This window comes from Saprolegnia parasitica, assembly GCF_000151545.1.
Source record: "Saprolegnia parasitica CBS 223.65 unplaced genomic scaffold supercont2.24, whole genome shotgun sequence".
Taxonomy (NCBI): domain Eukaryota; phylum Oomycota; class Saprolegniomycetes; order Saprolegniales; family Saprolegniaceae; genus Saprolegnia; species Saprolegnia parasitica.
In genome coordinates, this window is record NW_012156418.1 from 232386 (window position 1) to 252589 (window position 20204).

The following is a 20204-nucleotide window of genomic DNA, read 5'->3' on the forward strand; positions in this document are numbered from 1 at the left end:
GTGATCTTGACGATCGAGCGCGGTGGAAGCGCCTGCGCAATTTACAAACTCCATCCATTGGCCAAAATAATTCTTGAATGACCAATCCAATCGCTCGAACGTGGCCATTTCGCAGTCCGAGGCATCGAGATGGCAGCGACCTCGACGGCACGCCGCGCTCAAGTTGTCTTGCAGAACGACCAGCTGGAAGCTCAACCTGCGCGCGTACGACCAGCTGGAAGCTCAACCTGCGCGCGTATAATATGTAGTGCTTGAATGCCGATTCCAGTGGTCGAGACGGCATTTATCGAGACCATCGGCCGTGGTGACACAAAGCGCCGCCGTGCGTTGCTTTTAGAACCTCCAAGACTCACCGCCGGAGAGTGCAGAGGAGCTTGTTACGGCCAGTGACCGCGCCCGCCTTGCTGCCGAGTTGCGCGAGCTCACGGACAAGCACGGCGGCGATCGCGTGCAGAACACACGGCCGTGCTCTACGAGTGCCAAGCCCAAGCGCGCGATGGACGACGAGTGGATCAAGCTAACTAGTAAATCGCAGTGTTTCGTGTCTAGCCTACCAGTGTGCCTTTGTGCACACGTCTACCCGCGTCACGGACATGTTTTCATTGGATGGCGTTTTTCGTTCCCTTGATACCTTGAAAGTCGGTGCGCGACCGCTAAAGATCCAACTCATCGCGTGTTCCGGGACGACCAGTGCCGTTGGCCAATGCACGTGGGACCATGATCGTGGGCAAGAGCTTGAGTGAAGGACCGCCCGAGGCGCCGCCCGTACGCCTCCTCCAACACACGCCTTCTCATCCTGTGGGTTGTAGGCGCCGTCGATGCCGCCGGTCGTCTCGCCCATCAAGAACCCGTCCAACGTACTTCTTCTTTAGGTTACCATCTCTCACACCCTCGTCTAGCACGTCTTCAAGAAGCGCCGCAAGGTGCAAGAGGTACCATACGTTTCTCTCTGCGCGCGCTTGGTTCCATTCTTGCATTCGACAGCGTCTCTTCTTACGCCCGCTCACGAGTGGGCTGGGGGCGGTGACACCGATCGGCGGGCCCGAAGACTCAACCGCCACCGACGAGGACGCGTACATCTCACGCGCCCTCAAAGCAGCGGCTCAGTGATATCGATAGGGTGCGCAAACCGTCCCGACGCGCCAGCGCAAAAGACTCGCTGGGCGCAAATAGCCCGACCAAGGCGTCCCGTGCCACGCTGCGCAAGCGACAGCTGCAGTGCAGCGTGTCCGAGCCGACGCTGCGCCCCATGTCGCGGGCGTCAACGCCGCATGCGTTCAACGACGCGGTGCACCCGCCGCCGGGCACGCATGTCGCCGCGCTCGCCGAGAGCTTGTCGTCGGCCTTTGTGCAGCACCACTTTTCATCGTCCGACGCCCAAGACACGGGTGGACATCCCTCTTTTCATTGCATATCGAAGCATACGTGGATCGTGTAGCGGCGGAAGGTCGGCCGCTCGTGCTGGACCCCGACATCCAAGCGTATTGTCAGCGCGGTACGCCCGTGTAAACGGCTCTATTCCCGAAGCGGACGACGATGGTAGGCCCCGTCGCGTCCGTGTGCCGGGACCTCGGGACGTTTTGGCTCACCAACATGCTGCGAACGTACGACATTCCTCGATCGTCACCGTACGCGCGACCTAGTGTGACGTGCCATGCGTCATCATTCTGTGCACTGCTAGCGTCGATTGCGCCGGCGTCGAAACGCAGCTGCAGACCGTCATTGCGCACGCCACGCAGCACTTTCAGTCGTCGGACGCCGCGTTCATCCAGCAACTCATGGATGCTGTGGCAGCCAACGTACTCGAGTACTGCTCGTCTTCGCAGGACTTTATGCACACGGTGGCGGGGCACTACCGCGAGCTCCTCACGCGACTTCCATTTCTTCTCGACGAGCGCGAACGCAAGCTCGAGGTTGCCGCCCGCACGATCGCGTCCCTCGAGGTTGACACTCTTAGTCCATTTTACTGGGCAAAAGAGTTGTACTAGAGCACAATCTGTGACCTGCGCGCTTTGCAGTCGAGCGCGCAAGACGAGACCGCGACAGCCAAGCACGAGTGCCAGCGCGCCGAGGCAGCTCACCGAGCGATCGAGGTGCGCCTCCAGGACATGGCGGTCGTCGTCGACGGCGCCGTCGCGGCGGAGTTAGCCCAAACCAAGGCACTGCGCGAGAGCCAACTTCAGTACGACGCACGCAGTCGCGTCCACCCGTGTCATGCGATGCGGTGTAGAGCGCAGGAGCAGCAGTACACGTATGAAATGCGCATCAACGAGCTGCAGATCGAGGCGCAGGACTTGACGTCCAGCGTCCAAGACCTCAATGCAGTCATCGAGTCCAAAGACGCTGCCCTTGCCATGTACGCTCACGTAAGAAAACATCCGTCAAGGTGCCGTGGTCCCACGGCCACGCTAGGTCCAGAACGACCGGGACACCGCGCGCGCCCATATTGCCGTACGACGACCCGATGGCAGCGAGTCCTACTGCCTGGCGTAGGAGCTCATGGAGCAGTTGACGACGCTTTCGGCCACGCACAAGGAGCTCGTTGTGCGTCATGAGGACACCATGCGCACCCAGCAAGTGCTTCTCTTCCGGCTCAGTGTGGCGGACGCCACGTCCGATGACCCGCCCATTGTACAACTGTTGTACTACGATGCGATGCTATCACAACGGGAATAGGGATCCAAGCCATCGCTTGAGAGCTCAAAAAGCAGCCAAAGCGTCTCCGACGTCGACGAGACATTGCATGCGCTGCGACTCAAGGTGACCGAGTACGAGCACCAAAGCGTCCTCGCCCACGCCGAGAGTGCTCGGAAAGAAAACCGCGTTCGCGAGCTCGAATTTCTCCTCGAAGACCGCCGGCAACAGCTGCAGGCGGCGGCGGCCGCGCGCTCCGAGCTGCAGCGGCAGCACAATGTGCTACTGGACCAACTGCAGGCGCTACCTGGACCGTACGAAGCAACAATTGAGCGATGCCGCGCCGACATGGCCTCGCTCCAAGCCGACAAGGCCGACCTTCTCGTCGACTATGGTCGGCTAATTGCAGAGCGCGACGCGGCCAAGGCCCAAGCCTCGCTGGACCGCGCCAAGGCCGCGCGCTATGAGGTCGGCCTGGGAAACATGATGCCTCGCGTACGTTTGTGCAGTGGTGCGCAGGTTGAAAACTGCGTTCTAGTTTCGCGCCCTTCAAACCGAGTACACGCGCAGTGTGCTGACGACGCGCGCCGAGCTCCAGGCCATGCAAACCCTTCTCTTCGCCACCAGTGTACGAACTGCATCCCGGTCGTTTCCGGCAACGAATACGCGAGTAGCTCGAGGTTGACAGCCGCGCGCGTGCGATGGCCGCCAACGAAGCGGCGCTGGAAGCCAGAATGCGCGCACTGATCAGCTCCGCGGTCGGGCGAGACCCTGCTGTCGTGTTTGTCTTGCAAATGCTTCACGTACGCCGAGCCTGCTGGGCATGGGATGCTCATACTTATCTAGACCAAGCTGCAAGCGCTCCGCACGTTGTTGACCGACTTGCGCAAGGAGGCGACGTCCACGATCCAGTCGCTCGTCTCGACGCACACCAAGTAGTGACCAACAGTGATCCACTGCGATCGCATCGTTTATCTCTGCGTAGAGAGCTCGTGGCCTTGCGGCAGCGCGTGAAAAAAGCCCAAGCCAGGTTGTATGCCAAGCCGCCCGTGCTCACCAAAAGCAAATCGCGGCCCATCGTCGAGACAGTGAACGGCGCGACCCAGACCGAGGCCGTAGAGCCACCCGAAACGACGTCAACCAATGACGTCTCGAGCGCCCTCGACGAGCTTCTGCGCCCTGTGGTCGCCTCGACCCAAGCCAAATTACAGCACGTGATGATGCGCGTTGAGAGACAAAAACAGCTCCTCCTTCAAGCCTACGAGCGCGAAGCCGACTTGCGCAACCAGCTGCGCGCGTGTGCACCGCCCGACAACGACAGTACTAGGGACGTGCACCAATCATCACCTCCGCTGCCGCTGAGCCCGGAGCCGTCCAAAGAGGCGCTCGATGCACATCCAAGCCAACTTGGGAGCTCCGCGCGCACCAAGTTGATGCGTGTGGCCTCCTCCTTGGTCGATCGACCTAGCGTCGACGCCCCGTACGCGTTGGATGTCTCGTCTTCTTGGCGCTCATGCTTTGTAGACTCTCACCAAGCACTACGTTGTCGCAGCCTTTCGCTCACCACGTAGCGAGTCTCTACGATATGCTGCACGCCAACCTCGATGCACTCGCCGAGACGTTGGCTGCAGAGCCGTACATTTACACGGACTCGACACATCGACAGTATGAGACGACGGCGAGTACGCGAATGGAGGACAGCAGCGACATGGCCGCAAACGAGCTCAAGGAGGCACGGGTGCGCGAACTCACACAGAAGGCGTATTTCTACACGTACCGCGCAATCTCGCCAACGGAGCAAGAGAAGAAGAACGCCTCCGATGCGGCGGTCGACACAGCGCCGGTCGGCGCGTTCGAGACCAGCTCTCGCACCTTGCACACGACCGCTGCACAAGATGCCGTCCACCTATTACCAGCTTTGGCCCAAGCAACAGCAACGTCTATGAATGCTCCAACAACTATGAAAGACACCTTGTGGTCAGATGACGACTCGGTCACGGCACAGCCGCCAAGTACCCCGACGACCGCAAGCGCCGTCGAGGGGCAACTCTCGGCGAATGGCAGCTTTGTGCATCTCGCCGACGACGTTCGAGCGCGTTTGAGCCCATCGACGCTCAGCGCATGCCAACGTGGGCTTGCGGACGATCGCCTGACCGTGCACGAGGCAGCGTCCGTGGTTTTGCTGGGCGACCCGGCGCGCGAGACGCTACAGCACTTGCACCCTCCGTCGGCGGTGACGCCAGAGACGCATGTGCACGACCTGACCCCATGGCAGCCAGCGACACGATTGCGCGACGCTGTGCCGACGCGGCTGCTGCAGTTTCTAGGGTGGGACTTGCACTTTGACGTCGGTAGCCTCGGGCGCAGTCTCCACGGCCGGCCGTGGCTGCTCAAGCATATGCGCAGCATCTACCACGACAAGTACATTGCCGAGTGCTTGGAACACACGACGCTCCACGTGGTGCTGCCATTGCCCGAGTTTCTCATGCGATGGGCCACGGTGCAGTACGGCGTCGAAGACCTCGTCGCCAAGGTACTAGCTGCTATCGAATGCATCCTATGTAGTGTGTCTGTAGCACTGCGAAGACATCTTGCGCGCAGTGAACGCCTATCAACACACGAGCATCGAAATCGCGCTCTTCGCTTCGTTCGTCTCAGAAGCGTTTGGCAAGTCGGACTTGTCGGTCTTTCTCCACGCCCGACAGCTGGTGCGCACCAGAAATCCACGCCAAGGTGTCGTCTCATCGTATGTCTAGATCATCGACAGCATTGGCGACTGGACCGCCGCCGAGAGTAGCGACGACAACACCCGGACGACGGCGGTGCACTTGCCTCTGTCAACGGCGCGCGAGATCCTCACGCAAGTGTTTGCTTGCATGTTGCCGCGACACCGAGAGCGCGCTATCAAGAGCTTGGAAAAGCATCTGCCCGTTCCGTCGCCGCCTCGGCACTCGACAACACCTCAACCGCCAGCGCATGACGTCATCACTGCAGTGTCCGCGACGTCGACCGTGCCGGCGTGGTGTGTCACTGCGCCCGAGTGCGTCGCGCCGCCGCTAGATGCCTTTCCAGCGGGACATGTGCTCAAGGCGCCAACGCCCCGCCTACACATCGATGTCCTGCCCCTCGAACCTTCTTGTAGGAGGAATGCACGTCCGGGTCTCACCACTACTCATGGTCTTTCTTTTAGCGCCCCAGGAACAAGCGGTCGACATCCAAGTATTCTTGCTGTACCTCGTGCTCGAGTTCCGCGCCGAGCGTCGGCGCTTTTACGCGCTCTTGCAACGACATGTCCTCGCAACCAAAGCCCGCGAGATGGAGAAAGATGCGTTTTTGCACGTGCTCTCGAGCTCCACGGGGTGGACCGACGCAGTGTGTTGCCTCGTGTTTGCCGAAGCTGCAGCCGAGTCGAGTCAATGCACGCGCACGAGGTACACGACGCAGGTTGAAGCATTGCGATGAGCCGCCTTTTGTTGCTAGTTATGGCGGCGTCGCAGTCGACGCGGAACACTTGATGACCGTCGCGCTGCGCTACTACGCCACGCTGTTTTCTCTCGCCCGGTTTCCTCCCACGTCGCCATTGACGTCGCAGGGCCTTGTCGCCCCCGCGCCCATGTACCGCGACCGAAGCAAGCGGCTGCACGCACTTGACTAATGTCGTGCAAAATCGTCATAACTTGCTGTGGAGCGAGCAGAGTTCGAGCACTACAGGCTTGTGCAGACATGATCTGGCGCATCAGCTGCAGGCGGCGAGAGACTTATGGGGCTATATCTGTAGCGTGGACTTCAAATGCAGGACGAACTGTAAACTGGGCGCCCACAGCCTGCGCACGACGAGCCGTCGAGGTCGCTGCAAAATCTCGATGGCTCGGATTTCGAAATGGCCACGGTCGAGCGATTGGATTGGCTATTCACGAAATATTTTGGCCAATGAATGGCGTTTGCAAATCGCGCAGGCGCTTCCACCGCGCTCGATCGTCAAGATCACGTTTCAAAATGAAGTCGCTCAAACTGAGCAAGGATGTCGACAAGGTATCGGCAAGTGGAGCGCACTACGCCATGTCCTCGGTAGAGGTCTGTACCGCGCGCAGTCGTCAATCCGAGATAAAGAGCATTGGATAATAATTCACACTTTTGTGTTAAAAAGCAATCGCAGACGGCTTACTCCCACAGCGGATCGATGGTCATTTTGAGCTGCTTCTCGCGCTCGCGGCTGCGCCGACACTTTTGGATCTACACCCATGTCCTTGGTCGTCGAGAAGACGAAGAGGTGGACGACGTGTACCGCTGAGAGTACATTATGGCGCTCCGTGTCGAGGGCGAATTGGAGCTCGGCGACTGCGCTTTGCAGTCGGCGGACCTCGGGGTGGTCGTGCACAGCTGCATGAAGCTGGTCCTGGAGCTCTCGGATGGTGGCTTCGTGGGCTTCTGCCGCTCGATGCTATCGAAAGGATGCATCGATGCTACAGGAAATTCAATCCATGCCACCTGCTCGAGCACGAGTTGGGCTGCGACTTGCTCTCCAAACTTGATGGTAGCGTCTTGCATCGTCTGCTGGTCGCGGACTTTCTGGAGCAAGTAGAGAATGATCGCGTCCTTCTCCGACTCGGCGAGGGCACCGAGTGCGGACGACGGCGCGGGTTGCACCTGCAGCCGCGCGAGCGCCTTGCGCGGGCTAAACACAGCCGTTGGGTGTCCTACGTCGACGTCGTGAGGCTTCTCCTGCATCGCAGCGTCGTCATCGCACGGGTAGCCATCTCGATGCGTGTGACCTTTGCAAAAATCGAACACGAAGCGGCAATCTTTTCACGGAAGTATCAAGGTATCAAAGAAGTGGGTGGTATAGAATTATAATATATTTCAATCACGACGGCAATATAACAGCGTCAGGCAAAATTTACTCGTCCGCATTCTCGTCGTCGTCGTTCTCGTCCTCGGCGACCTCTTCCTCGTTCTCGTCGTCCTCGGCGAGCTCCTCGTCGGCCACGTCGGCGGTCGCGTCGACGCCTTCGTTCTTGAGCGCTTCGATCTGGAACGCGTTGAGCTCGTCGAGCGAGACGTCTTTGCCTTCTTCGACAAACACCTTTTGCTCCTCGGCCTTGAGCGGCGGCGCAATGAACCACGGCAGCTTGCCGCGAATGAAATCGTTGATCATCTGGACCGCGACGTTGTTGTGGTCGGGCTCGCCCTTGGGAAGGAGCTTGCCGCACTTGGTCGCGAGCTGGTCGAGGAAATGCCACTCGTCCTTCCACTCGGTGATGCCGTAGACCTTGACGAGGTGCTCCTTCTTGACGCGGTTGAGGATCGCGGCCGTGAATTCCGTCGGCTGCGGCAGCTTCTCGGCGCGGACGACGCCCTTGAGGACCGTCTCGACTTCGTCGTCGTTGACGCCGTCGTAGACGACACCGGGGCAATCGATGAGGAAGATACGGCGCATGAGCGTAATGTACTGCCACACCTTGGTCTCACCCGGAATCGGCGCGACCTTGCAGACGCGCTTCTTGCGGAGCGCGTTGATGACCGAACTCTTGCCGACGTTCGGGTAGCCAATGATACCGACACTGATCTGCTTCTTCTCCGGGTGGAGCTTGGCAAACTGGCGGAGGAGGTTGATGAGCGCGCCCTTGCCGAACGGCGCGTTGAGGCTCGCGTGGAAGGCCAGCGTCGGCGTCGTCTTGGAGAGGATCTGGACCCACTTCTTCGTGACCCAGTTCGGGACAAGATCGCACTTGTTGATGACGTAGATAAGATGCTTGTGCGCGGCGTTCGTCTTGAGGTGCTTGTCAATGTGGTCCGAGCGCGTGCCCGGCACGTTGCGCGCATCGAGGACTTGGATGACGACGTCGGAACAGTCGAGCACCTTGTAGAGTTCGCCCCAAATGCGCTTACTCTGGCCCTTGTTGAAGACGTCGTGGGACTTCTTGTCCTTGAACTCGACCTCGACAGCGATGTTGCTATCGACGCCCTTGGTCTCATACGACTCGGCGCGCTCGCTGGCCTTGTTGACAAGGCTTTCGAGGTCCGAGACGGCGCCGAGCTTGGCGCGCTTGCGCGTCTTCTTGGAGCCAAACGTTTCTTCAAAGCTCTCAGTCTCGAGGAGCTTCATGCGCGTGACCTTGGCCGAGTCCTGGATGAGGCCCATGGGCAGCTTGCGCGTGCGGAGCACGACCGAGTACGGGTCGGCGGCCTTGACGCTCATTTCGTTGCGGAACTTGTCGAGCTCCTTCTGGCCCACGACGCGCGTGTTGCCAAACCAGCGGCGATCCGGCGCAATGCGCGACGGCGCGTCCGCGTTCTGCATCGTGATACCGCCCTGGCGCCCGGCCATCATGAGGCTACCGCCGACGATCTTGCCCTCGCGGTTGCGGATCGGGCCCGAGTTGCGGTACATGTTGAGGCGGTTGATGGTGCCCTTGTCGCGCATGTTGGCGGCCTTCTGGCGCTTGGGCACCTTACGGTTCGGGTTGTCGGCGCTCGCGCCCTTGGTGTTGATGCCCATGCGCTTCTTCGGGATCTTGGCCGGCGGCATGATGGTGCGACGTCCGGAGCAACTTGGCGATTGACCCTCTCGTGAAAATGACCCGGTCAACCTACTGCTTGTGGGCCAATCAACTGACCTTGGCCTTTTCGTAAGGCCATGGACTTTTTTTTGTTTTCAAACTTTCTCTTCTGCATTTGTATGTAGAGATAAACCAATTGTTTCTATTGCATCGTCGCCTAGAAATAAATTACAATGCTGGCTTTTTGACCAATCCCACGCACTCGTCAAGATGCACACGGATTGGTGCAAATGCAACGCAGGCAGCGCTTGGATTGGCCAGTGGAAAGATTTGGTTCTAAAAATAGATTCGAAAGGCCAACGTGCTTGGGCTGGTGTGTTCACGTCAAAGTATACGAGCGCCAAGCACGAGCGCCAGGCCCTTTTGCGCGAATTGGCTAGCCATCGCCATTGCCCTAGTCGTCCTGGTCCGCTGCACGCTACCGTCGAGATGGCTGCAGATACACGGCGGTGGCGAGAAAATGTGTCGGTTGGACTGTGACCTAGTACCTCGACGGTACTATACCAGCCTCGCTAAGCTTTCGGAATTCTTGCAGCAGCTGTGGAGAGACCCAATACCTGCGTCGAGGAGGCCGTATCAAGTGGATAGCAAGGAGCAAGCCACTTGAACCTTGCAGATCATCGTGAATGTCAATAATATGACTCGCAAGAGCGAAATAAAGTCTACCAAGCGCTCGCAACCAGCTCGCCGGTCACGGCACACTGTCCATCTCGGGCGTTCTGGATGGCGCTCGTCAAGCGCTTTAGAAACACTCGTTGAATTGTCAACCAGACGACGACCATGGCACGATTTATCGAAGAGCAATACAAGCTACTCCATCTGTGCGAATCATCTTGGGCTGCTTCTTCTTGGGCAATGATGCGCTAGGCAAAGCGGTCAGCTGCGCCCAAGCGCCGCTTCCATGTAAACGCCGCGTCTTGACAAGTGGCACTGAAACATTTTCAAGAGTCAGTCGCTTTTAATGCGACTGACTCTGGAAAAATGTTTAAACTTTTAACTTTACGCTCTGGTTTCTCGGCCCAAGATCTGGTCCCACGTTCCGAATGCGGCTTCTCAGAACGGGTGCATGAGCTGCACTGGATGCGTCACCAAGCTTCTTCTCGTGTGGGATGTTGAAGGTCGACGTCGTGCACGCACGCATCTTCAAGCTCCTTTCTTCCAGCCTTCAACAGCACTCGAATGGAATCATAATATACTTATACTGTTAGTGTACATCCAAGATCGACAACATTTACGGCGGCGTCTGCAAAAAGGGGTGGGCGAGGGCGGCTTTAGCTGTCAAGCGCTGGTCCGGGTTGCGTGCGAGGAGCTTCTGAACAAAGTCGACGCAGACAGGGGACACGTGGCGGAAGTAGCGCTCGGGAAACGTCGCATCTTCATTGACACACGAGCCGTACGGGTAGAATGGAGGGAACGCCACCAACGCTTCGTACGCCATGATACCGACAGCCCACATGTCGGACGCGGGCGCCGGCCGGCTCCGGCACAGCAGCTCCGGCGCCATGTAGCCAAAGCTGCCGGCGAGCTCGTGGCGCGCGGCGCGGGGAAAACGAAGGCCTTCCTCGAGGCGCACGGCGTTGCCAAAGTCGCAGAGCTTGGCGACCATCCCCGTCTTGGTGGACTCCACGAGCACGTTGAGTGGCTTCAAGTCGCCGTGCACAATATGGGCCGACGTGTGCAGATAGTGCAGCGCCGACACGATGTCTTTCAGCACCGGCGCCAGCGTCGCCTCGGTGAGCGCGTGCGCGGGCCCGCAGATCGGGCCAATGTGCCCGTGCATGAGGTCATGGAGCGTCCCGCCGCGCACCCAGTCGAGTGCCAAGACGTAGTGCGTCGGCGTCGAAAAGGCAGCGTGCAGGTTCACAATGTTGGCGTGGGCGAGTCCGTGCATGATGGCAATCTCTTCGAGCGCGCCGAGGTTCTCGGCCTCGGACTTGAGGCCCGACTTCTTGACGCATTTGATCGCGACCGCCTTGCCAGAGGCAACTTCATGGCCGCGGTACACGTTGGCGTACGTGCCACTGCCAAGGAGCGACTTGGTGTCGATCCAATAGCGCTGGTGAAAGGCCTTGTCAAAGAGACCGTGCTCAACCTGGGGCGTCACGACACTCTGCGACCGACGAAGACGCGGCTTGGCGAGGCCCTTGTGCGCCGGCAAGAGCGTTTCGACCTTTTGCTCGCAGTGCGGCACGGGGCAGCAGTCGTACGTGTCAATCCAACGAATGATGCACGAGCCGTGGAAGTAGTGACCGCAGCCCGCGACCATGCATGTCGCGCCGGGCAAGGCGCACACACCGCACTTGAACGGAAGGTGCCAGCCATGCGTTTCCTTGGCAATCGCCATGCTGGCCTGGAAGATCTTGCGGCCCATGTGGCCGTGGCCATGATGGAGCGGCGGCGGGAGCTTGTCGACGCAGCCAAGCTGCTGCGGGTGCGGGTGGTGATGGAACGTGGCCTTGGCGGGCAACTTGGGCGTCTCGTACTGGCGCAGGTCACGCTGCGGCGCCCACTGGCGCGCCTGCGAGAGCGGGTCGTGGGGACTCACTGGTGGCGATGTCTCCTTGGAGCCGCAGAGCTTCGAGTCCGACTGGACACGGTGGAGAGAACCTCGTCGCATCTTCTTCGGGACACTTGAAGTTTTTGGAAATGAGCGTTGGCAATGGCTGGTACGCTGGGTACCTTGCGTGGGCGATCGCACAGGCGTATCTTTGCGCAGGACTGTTGCATAAACAGGGCGTAACTGCAACACTGCACTTGCGGTTTGTATGATGTATTCATTTATAGAGGTGATCGCCAGCTTGCACTTCAGAAACTATGCCCTTTGGACGTACTTCAACCCCAATCGGTTCCTGCGATATATTATATGTCACAGGTCATCTAAATTCGGCAGCTGCCATTTTTTGAAGCACAGTAATTTACCTATTTTTGATAATAGTGTATGAAATGGCTCGCCACCGACCAAGAACGATCCCCCTCGTATACCGTCCATTCTATTGGACCACGTGGCCGCTTTTAATGTGGCACAACAAAAATAGTGTATATAGTCGTGCTTAAGATTCGGCATCTCACCAGCACCGCCTCGCACTGGGACATTCGCTGACCGATCGGTAGGGCCAATGTCGAGGCCGACGCACACTTGTCATGGCGCTGTTGGCGTCCAGACGCTTCGTCGCAGCATAGAAGGTTCCACGGTCGCACCACGTTGTTGTTGGCCGGGAATTATAATCGGCATCTAGGTGTTATCTGCCGATTCTAAAGACGCGTGTGCCACATTTAAAACCAGCTGGTGCTCCAAACCACTTCGATCGTAGGTGCACTTTGACACCCAGCAAAAGCTTGGTCAATTGGCAAGATGACTGAAGTCCGCAACGAAAACGAATTCTGCTTTGGCATCGATGAGGCGCGCGTGCTCACGGGCATGGACCTCTTCTCGACGGCCGACCTCTTCGCTGTCTTTGAGGCCAACCTCGACGAGAACAAGTGCTTGACGAGCGACGCGTTCAACACCAGCTTCCGCACGATCGTCAAGACCAAGTACGAGTCGGCGCCCGCCGAGGCCCAGCGCATCAAGGTCATCATCAACCGCCTCTTCGACGTCCTTGCGAGTGGGCCCGACACGGTCGAGTTCCGCCGCCTCGCCTGCGGCCTCTCGGTCTTCTCCAAGGACCCGCAAGAGGTCAAGGTCCACGCCGCCTTCCAGCTCTACGACACGAACGGCGACGGTGTCCTCTCGTTGGAGGAGATGATCGACTACTTTACGTGCGTCTTTGCCGTTGTGTTTGCCCTGGACCCGATGCGCCAAGCGGCCATGGGTGGCATTCCGTCGGTCGACCTCGCGCAGATCACGGCCAAGCAGGCGTTCGCCGACGCCGACAAGGACGGCAACGGCGAGATCTCGTTCGACGAGTTCAAGGAGTGGTTCAGCGCGTCGCCCACTGCGTAAGCGTCTCTTTGCTGTGTGCAACATCGAATGATACCGTTTTGAATGCTTGGGTTGCTGTTTCAACACATGCAAAGCTGTCTGCCAGAGGTCGCTGCGTCGAAGCTTTGGATCAAGCCCTAGTGCACTCTGTCGCAAAGTTTATCATGATCGACTTGTGCTGGTGCGATATAATCGTCCAAGAAGATGCCCAGGGCGGCCTCGTCGACGATAGTGCCTTCGAGTCGGCACGTACGCCTTCCAGTTGCCGCTCGACTTCATAGAGCTCAGTACACCATCTCCAGCGCAGCGCTCGTCGGCAAGGGCCACTGGACTAGCGCGGTCGCACCTGCCTCGGCCACGTCAGAATCGTATCCACTGCAAAAATAGAGCGCTCCAAAATAGCTTGCGATGGGCTGCACCTCGAGCACCGTCAAGCGAGAGCTCGCTGCGCTCAAGGAGGCCGAGAAGGCGCATGCAGACGAGCTCCTCAAGCTCCAGGACGAGCGGCGTATGCTACAGTACAAGGTCACGGTCCTTGAAGAAATGGTGGGCACCTTCTGACGACATCATCGAATCACGCTGACCGCGGCGTAGGTCGCGACGGCCCACATTGAAGCGCACGAGAAGAGCCAAGTAGCAGCCAAGTGCGAGGAGCGCATGAAAGCGATGAAGTGGGAAATGGTGCGTCAGTCGCTGCCACACTCACCGCGCCAGCCCGTGTCGTGGGAGCTAAAAGAGGGCAGCGTGCGGTCACCGACAAACCAAGAGACGCCCGACACACCCGACCCCGTCGGCCTCGAGACGAAGCCAAGCTTGATCCCAAAGCCCGAGACAAAGGCCGAGTCCAAGATCGACGCGACGGCAACATTCAAAAAGGCAGTGTCACGAACGTCGACACTGGAGAAGATCAAGAAGCCGACCACAAACGAGCCGTTGACACAACGGGAGACGAAGAAGCCGTCCCTCTCGCGCGGCTCGTCGGCGTCCGACATGTCATTGGATGGGCCTGCCTCGGGCATTCCAAAACCCAATAGCATCGCCAAGCGAAGCGACGACGAAGGCAAGGCCCTGCCCAAGGGCGAGTTGCGCAAACCGTCGTCCAACAAATCTATCGCATCGCTCAAATCCATGAGCTCGATCGGGAAGGGCTCGATGTGCGAGAGCAAGGCGCCGCGCAGCGAGAAGGAGCCCGAGAGCGAAGACGACGACTTCATCAAGGAAATTCATGACAACGACGACGTGGTTTCAGTTGGGTCCAGCACCAGAAGCCACCGGAAATGATTGGCCTCCATCGTCAAGTTCATGTATTCAACAATGAATGTGTCGACCCTCCCTCCGTCTGTATGGGTTCACGTGTAGAGTGGGCAGTGCTGGAGCTGGCCCCTAGGGCTTCACAGACACGTTGCCTGAGTCATAGCTGATTCAATGTACCGGTATGGTGTGCTCAAAGACTCCTCGTGTCGCACGCCTCAGAAATCCGAGGCCTTGACGCAGTTGACGCGCTGGGCGATATGGCGCTCGTCGCAACTTCTCGCACCGTCGACCTAATTCCTCACCTTCAACAGTTTTCTCGGGCAGCGCCGTTGCACTGGACACAACAAAAAAGTCTCTTTCATGAAGTTGACGTCATTCGGCCAGCGTTGAGCTACAGTAAACTACCGCTATGGCTGGAACTTAGACAATTGTAGGACGTTCCAGCACCGTCCATCGAAGTCATATAAGCTTCAAGATTATTGGTACAGTACTCACAGTCCATGTATGACACGCATCCTATGGCTGTCCTCACCGCCACATTGTTTTGGACACGCGGTAAAGCATTATAGAGGTCCGTCGCAGAGCTGTGTAAAAAGGTTCGCGGACGGCGGGACGGCGGTACATCTTGGCCATGATATCCAAGCTGTTTCTTTCGCCACTTGTCTCGTCCGACCCTTCAGGCCAGTCCCAACGAAAGTGATTTGTCATGGCCAATCACGCCTCGGCATTGCGATCTTCTTGTCCTCCCTCCAATCACGCCCGCGCAATTCATCTATTTTGACCAATCCTGTGGCCGGACTTTAGGGATACTCCATCACCTCGCCTGCCAACCTGTTGTTGAACTGAGTTATATTACATGCAATTATAAAGATATGGTGGACTTCCTAATGCGCTCGTGAGGCGTGGCCGGTGCGTCAGCGAGGAGCGTTAGTGGTCGTGATTCGAGATCGTGCGAGGGACCAGGTAGCGTGCACACCAGGGGTCGTCGCGGAGAGCGGCCAGCGACGCGTCAAGAGATGGCACCACAGCGCGACGAGCCAAGTGCCGGATGTGCAATCGTGCGATAGTGGCTGCCCGGATCGCTCGCCTGCCAACCTGTCATACACATGTGTAGCAGCAGCTGCGAAGCGCCTCGTCATCGGATCGCCCAGCTTCTATGGACATGACGCGCCGATTGGAATTCAGCCGTCGCCAGAACTCGTATTCTCGATGGCTGGCCACGAGCCTGTCCATATTTGCTGCCCATATTAGTATGTTGCCCCTTGTACTGTTCTCCATCGCATGTTATAGCTACTTATCTGAGAAACATATCACATTGCGCCGTGGCTGGACGTGGGAGCGGTACCAATCAATCGATCATTCGATTTCCTAGCTTCGAGAATCGTCGTGATGGAGAAATGGAGGAAGACACTGGAATCTAGTCCTCGGTGAGAGCTTTTGCGGCCAACCGAGCTGGTGGTTGCGGTCAGCGTCCCATCGATGCTGGCGCACGGAAAGCAGCCAGCATTACCGTGCCGCGAAACAGAGCCAGAAGGGAGGGACACTCTATCACTTCGGCTTCTTTACATAATCCAAGTGCTTTTATATTTTTGCAGCAACTATTCTACTCAATCCCTCTGCGGTCTCACCAAGCAGCAGCACCAAGGAGGACCATCGATGCGTCGAGCCTCTTCAACGCCTTCGCCGAAACTCTGCGCAAATTATTCGCGCCGGACGATTCACCTGCGAAACGCCGTCTTCGGACTTCGGCCTATCAACAGTGTGTGCTCAGAGGCGCGACGGCACGTCACACTTCGAACTTCGTTTTCAATAAAATGGTCGGTGGTCCCTGTTGGTCATTGTATGCGTGACGGCCGATATAAAAGGTGTGCAATATAATGGCAGCCAGTGTAACGTTGGGCGTGTCACAGGCAAAACCGACCAATCCACGCTGCCGATCCTTGTAACGGCCAATCACATTTCGGATAGCCAAGATTCGCCCAATCAGATGTGTGGTGCAAAGTCGCTGCTCCAGGCGATGGCATATTCCTATTTGCATCTTGACACGAAAATGGTCTGGAAGCGCAGCGAGAGCACGGCGACGGCGCCCATGTCGCCGAACGACGTCATCCGCACCGGTATCCTCTACAAGAAGGGCCAGGGTGCTCGCTGGTTTGGCCGCCGCAACTGGAAACCGCGCTTCTTCCAGCTCACCGCCACCAAGCTCGTGTACTTTACGTTTGAAGGCGGTGCGCAGCGTGGTGAGCTCGATTTGACCAAATGCAAGAAGGAGGACCTCCAGGTGATGCCCGCCGACTGCACCAAGACGGGCAAGTCGTCGTCGACGATTTGGCGTGTTGCGATCCAAGTGCCTGGCCGCCGCTTCATCTTTGCAGCCAACTCGGAGTACGAAATGAACCTCTGGGTCCACGACTTGCTCTCGGTCTTTCACTCGAACTCGCACCCGGGCGTGCCGGTTCGGCCATCGCTCATCAAAGAACAGCTCGCGTCCGTGTACAAGCCGCCTTCCACGAGCGTGAGCCACCTGCCGCGACAGAGCTTCAACGGGTACCGTCTCCGCGGCGTTCGGAAGGAGCCGCGCGGTTCGGACTTTGCGCTCGATGTCTATTGACGCGCGCGCCGTGTTGTCTAGCAGTAGTCTTATAGTAGTATCTCGTCCATTTTCTAATATTATCCCTCTTGATTGACGCCATCTCTTTTGATCGACGCCGTCGACTAGTACTCCGGGTCTTGTGCCTTGTAAAAACCTCCCACCGCAGTAATTCAAGCTACCATCGTTTATCGACCGGTGCAGCCTCAACTACCAGCGACCGGTGGAATGATCGCCAACGACACCTGCGCATGGCTCAGGCGCCAGTTATGTTCTCGTTGGTGCACGGCAAGCGTAGACCGAGGCGTCTACAGTGCTACATCAAATGCTGGCAGAGGATGCCAGACCTCGGTCCGCCCATGCCGCGGACTATGCCACGGTACAAACGTTATGTCAACCGAATACACCATTATACCCAACATGATCCCATGTGTGCCGAGACGACGACTGCATGTTTGTACGCAGTGGAACGATGCAATTCGCAATTCAATCGAACGGTTAGATAAGGCGCCAAGCGCTTAATACATAGTGGGTGGGGTGTGGAATCGAGGTCTCGTTCGGTGCGATTACAGAATCGCAATGTTGGCTTCCGATGGACGATGCCCGATCACCGGGATGCTCAGAGAAAGCCGGTCGTTCTCCTTGTCCTCGACGATCTTGCGCCGGGCCTTCATGACGACGACGGCAAAGACGACGCCAGCGATGAAGACGCAGCCCATAAGGCCGTAACCAACGTAGCTGGCCGTGCTGGCGCCAGATTCGGCCGAGTTCTTGATGCTCACGACGGGCCCCGACGATGGCGAGCCCGCAGGGACTGCAGCACCCGCCACCGGCGCGGCCGTCGGTTCTTGAGCGGCACCGGTAGGCGACGGAACCACGTCCGACGTCGTCGGAACGGTCGCCGTGGTCGACAGTGGCGTCTCAGTCGTCGGCTCCGAAGTGGTGGGGGCCATAGTAGCGGCTTCCGTCACCGGCGTAGACGTCGTCGCTGGCTGCGTCGTCGGTGCTTCAGTGGGAACCGGGGTCGGCGCAGGTGTAGGTGCTTGTGTCGGAGCATCAGTAGGCGCGGGAGTCGGCGCGGGCGTCGGAGCCGGCGTGGGAGCAGGCGTGGGAGCCGGTGTCGGTGCAGGCGTGGGGGCATGGAGCAGGCGTAGGGCTGGAGTCGGCGCGGGCGTCGGCGCAGGGGTCAGCGGAGCAGGCGAAGGTGACGGCTGAGGTGCAGGCGACGGCTGCGGCTGCGGCGCGGGCGGCACAGGATACGAGCCGCCGCCAAACTGCTGAGAGATTTGCGTGCACTTGTCCGCCTCCAAAGACACCTTCGTCGTGATCGTGTCACCAGAGTACGACGTCATCGTGATCTCTGTCTCGCTCAGGTCCACGCCCAGCGACTGCGACTTGAAGTAGTACGCGTCCGCAAACGACGGCGCGTCCTTGCCGTTGATGCTCATGCTCTTGACGCCGCTCTTCGAGTTGCCTGGCTGCACGTACAACCAGTACTTGGAGCTGCCGCTCTTGGCGCACACGTGGAGGCCACCGGCGACGGGGCAGTCGACAAAGTTCCACTTGATCTTTGGCCGGTCCGTCGTGAGACCCGTGATCTTGTTGAACATGGGCAGTGACATATCGAGGTCGCCGTACGCGCACTCGGGGCACCGATCCGTGATCTGACCGAGCACGACGTCGTTGCGCGTGCACTTGGGGTCGGTGCACTGGACCTGGACGCAGCGGCCGCAGTGGGCGCCGGTGCTCCACTGGAAGTTGTTGAGGGCGACGTGGAACTTCTTGGCAAAGTCGAGCGGCTGCATGAGCGCACAGTTGCCGGTCGTCGAGCTGTCGCCGCCGTCGGGCGGGCCATACGTCGTGCCTTCGCCCGCGTAATACTGGGCCGAGACGGAGGCCGTCATCATGATCGCCAGCGCTGCAAGGGGCTGCATCGTGCAAATGGCAAATGGAAAAGTGACCTCAATCGAACCTACACAAGCACGCGGGCGATCGGCGCTGGCGCCAGCGCGTTCGACGCCGCCACCTGGCAACGCCGAAGCCGCTGCGTACAGTATCTGGTTGGTGCTGGTGCGCTTTTACCGACTTGTTGAGGTCAACCCGACCATTTTAACGCGTTTTAACAGGACTTTTCAGCCAGAGATCCAGTGGCTGGTGGTACCGTCGAGAGGTCTTCCTTCGAACCAGTCTGAGACTTGAAGCGCGCAGGCGACTGCTGACCGCTGCGAGGTTGAGTGGTCTGTCACATCGTGTCCTTCCTGTGGACGCCGTGGCTGGCAAGCCGCGTGGAGGCGGCCGCGCCCGGTGTAGCTGCGTTTCAAAGTATCTGCGATGATCGCATTGCAACCTCGGCGCTCGCATCTACGGTATCTGCCGATCCTCTCAGTCTCTGGCAGTTTGTATGGAACAGTACAAGGCCGGGCTGCATGGCCACGTTGCACGGGCTGGGCTGGGTTTAACGCGCGTTAAAGCCGCTGAATCGTCGCACGGCGCCGCCCTTTCTCGTATCTGTCCCATGTGATCGGCCGGTCCGATCGAACGCGATGTAATGCAACGTTGAAGAGGTGGTCAGCGATATCATCTTGGGTGCAAGTTTCTTATCTAAATGAACGCAACTACAGCACGGCAATGTCGTCCGGGTGGCTGCCGCCCATGACGGGCACGCGGTGGCTCAACGACATGCGATCCATCTCCTTGTCGTCGTTGATCTTGCGGCGCGCCTTGGTGGCAACGACGGCAAAGACAGCGACAGCGACGAGACAGCAGCCGCCGAGCGCGTAGCCGACCACCGACCCGGTGTTGGGCCCGTTGTCCGACGCTTTGTTGTTGACGCTCACGACGGGAGCCGAGTCCGTGGTGGGCGCAGACGTCACCACCTCCTGCGAACTGATAGGCGAAGGACGGTGCACGGGAGCTGCCGAAGGGGATGTGATCGGCGTCGCATCCAACGACGACGAAGTGGGCGCATCGGTCGGCGTCGCAGTAGCCGTGGTTGTCGAAGAAATATCTGTCGGCACCGGCGTCGACTCCACCGTCGCAGACTCCGTAGGGGCATCGGTTGGCGCTCGGGTCGGGGCAAAGGTGCCAATTTCGGTCGGAGCGTAGGTTGGCGTTTGGGTCGGTGCGTCTGTTGGTGCAGGTGTGGGCGCGGGCGTCGGGGCCGGCGTCGGAGCTGGCGTCGGGGCTTGCGTCGGGGCTTGCGTCGGGGCTTGCGTAGGCCCTTGCGTCGGCGCGTCTGTCGGAG

General features: G+C 58.9%; 9 protein-coding genes across 9 annotated transcripts in view; 4 read left to right on the top strand and 5 right to left on the bottom strand.

Annotated features, from left to right (window-relative positions):
* Positions 1-671: 671 nt before the first annotated feature.
* Positions 672-6289, top strand: SPRG_06274 (hypothetical protein; the record flags this gene model as incomplete). The annotated part of the gene is made up of 22 exons (XM_012345660.1): positions 672-765; positions 810-857; positions 900-932; positions 985-1073; positions 1120-1388; positions 1439-1495; positions 1544-1628; positions 1682-1943; positions 1989-2182; positions 2231-2366; positions 2413-2451; positions 2494-2631; positions 2677-3129; positions 3173-3262; positions 3309-3437; positions 3481-3569; positions 3620-3954; positions 4206-5167; positions 5211-5342; positions 5391-5772; positions 5825-6065; positions 6115-6289. The coding sequence occupies exons 1-22, from the start codon at positions 718-720 to the stop codon at positions 6287-6289; spliced, it is 4386 nt and encodes a 1461-aa protein (XP_012201050.1). The 5' UTR covers positions 672-717.
* A 457-nt stretch (positions 6290-6746) lies between these two features.
* SPRG_06275 (hypothetical protein) lies at positions 6747-7433 on the bottom strand. Its single transcript, XM_012345661.1, has 4 exons — positions 7382-7433; positions 7123-7331; positions 6920-7075; positions 6747-6867 (listed from the first exon to the last, which is right to left on the bottom strand). The coding sequence occupies exons 1-4, from the start codon at positions 7389-7391 to the stop codon at positions 6796-6798; spliced, it is 447 nt and encodes a 148-aa protein (XP_012201051.1). The 5' UTR covers positions 7392-7433; the 3' UTR covers positions 6747-6795.
* Positions 7434-7451: 18 nt separating this feature from the next.
* On the bottom strand, positions 7452-9234 carry SPRG_06276 (hypothetical protein). Its single transcript, XM_012345662.1, has one exon. The coding sequence runs from the start codon at positions 9161-9163 to the stop codon at positions 7532-7534; it is 1632 nt and encodes a 543-aa protein (XP_012201052.1). The 5' UTR covers positions 9164-9234; the 3' UTR covers positions 7452-7531.
* Positions 9235-10374: 1140 nt separating this feature from the next.
* On the bottom strand, positions 10375-11838 carry SPRG_06277 (serine/threonine protein kinase). Its single transcript, XM_012345663.1, has one exon. It carries the CDS (start codon positions 11809-11811, stop codon positions 10426-10428), a length of 1386 nt encoding a protein of 461 aa, XP_012201053.1. The 5' UTR covers positions 11812-11838; the 3' UTR covers positions 10375-10425.
* Positions 11839-12519: 681 nt separating this feature from the next.
* SPRG_06278 (hypothetical protein) lies at positions 12520-13190 on the top strand. The gene has a single exon (XM_012345664.1). The coding sequence runs from the start codon at positions 12547-12549 to the stop codon at positions 13135-13137; it is 591 nt and encodes a 196-aa protein (XP_012201054.1). The 5' UTR covers positions 12520-12546; the 3' UTR covers positions 13138-13190.
* Positions 13191-13483: 293 nt separating this feature from the next.
* Positions 13484-14452, top strand: SPRG_06279 (hypothetical protein). Its single transcript, XM_012345665.1, has 2 exons — positions 13484-13662; positions 13711-14452. The coding sequence occupies exons 1-2, from the start codon at positions 13525-13527 to the stop codon at positions 14395-14397; spliced, it is 825 nt and encodes a 274-aa protein (XP_012201055.1). The 5' UTR covers positions 13484-13524; the 3' UTR covers positions 14398-14452.
* A 1955-nt stretch (positions 14453-16407) lies between these two features.
* Positions 16408-17062, top strand: SPRG_06280 (hypothetical protein). Its single transcript, XM_012345666.1, has one exon. It carries the CDS (start codon positions 16421-16423, stop codon positions 16979-16981), a length of 561 nt encoding a protein of 186 aa, XP_012201056.1. The 5' UTR covers positions 16408-16420; the 3' UTR covers positions 16982-17062.
* Positions 17063-17421: 359 nt separating this feature from the next.
* Positions 17422-18894, bottom strand: SPRG_06281 (hypothetical protein; the record flags this gene model as incomplete). Its single annotated transcript, XM_012345667.1, has 1 exon — positions 17422-18894. The coding sequence occupies one exon, from the start codon at positions 18892-18894 to the stop codon at positions 17527-17529; it is 1368 nt and encodes a 455-aa protein (XP_012201057.1). The 3' UTR covers positions 17422-17526.
* Positions 18895-19575: 681 nt separating this feature from the next.
* SPRG_20130 (hypothetical protein) overlaps positions 19576-20204 on the bottom strand; it is a gene marked incomplete at both ends in the record, with an annotated part of 1978 nt that continues 1349 nt past the window's right edge. Inside the window, 2 exons of the mRNA XM_012345756.1 lie at positions 19576-19839; positions 20003-20180. Of these exons, the coding sequence (XP_012201146.1) occupies positions 19576-19839; positions 20003-20180 (442 nt within the window). The remainder of the gene's footprint in view (positions 19840-20002; positions 20181-20204) is intronic.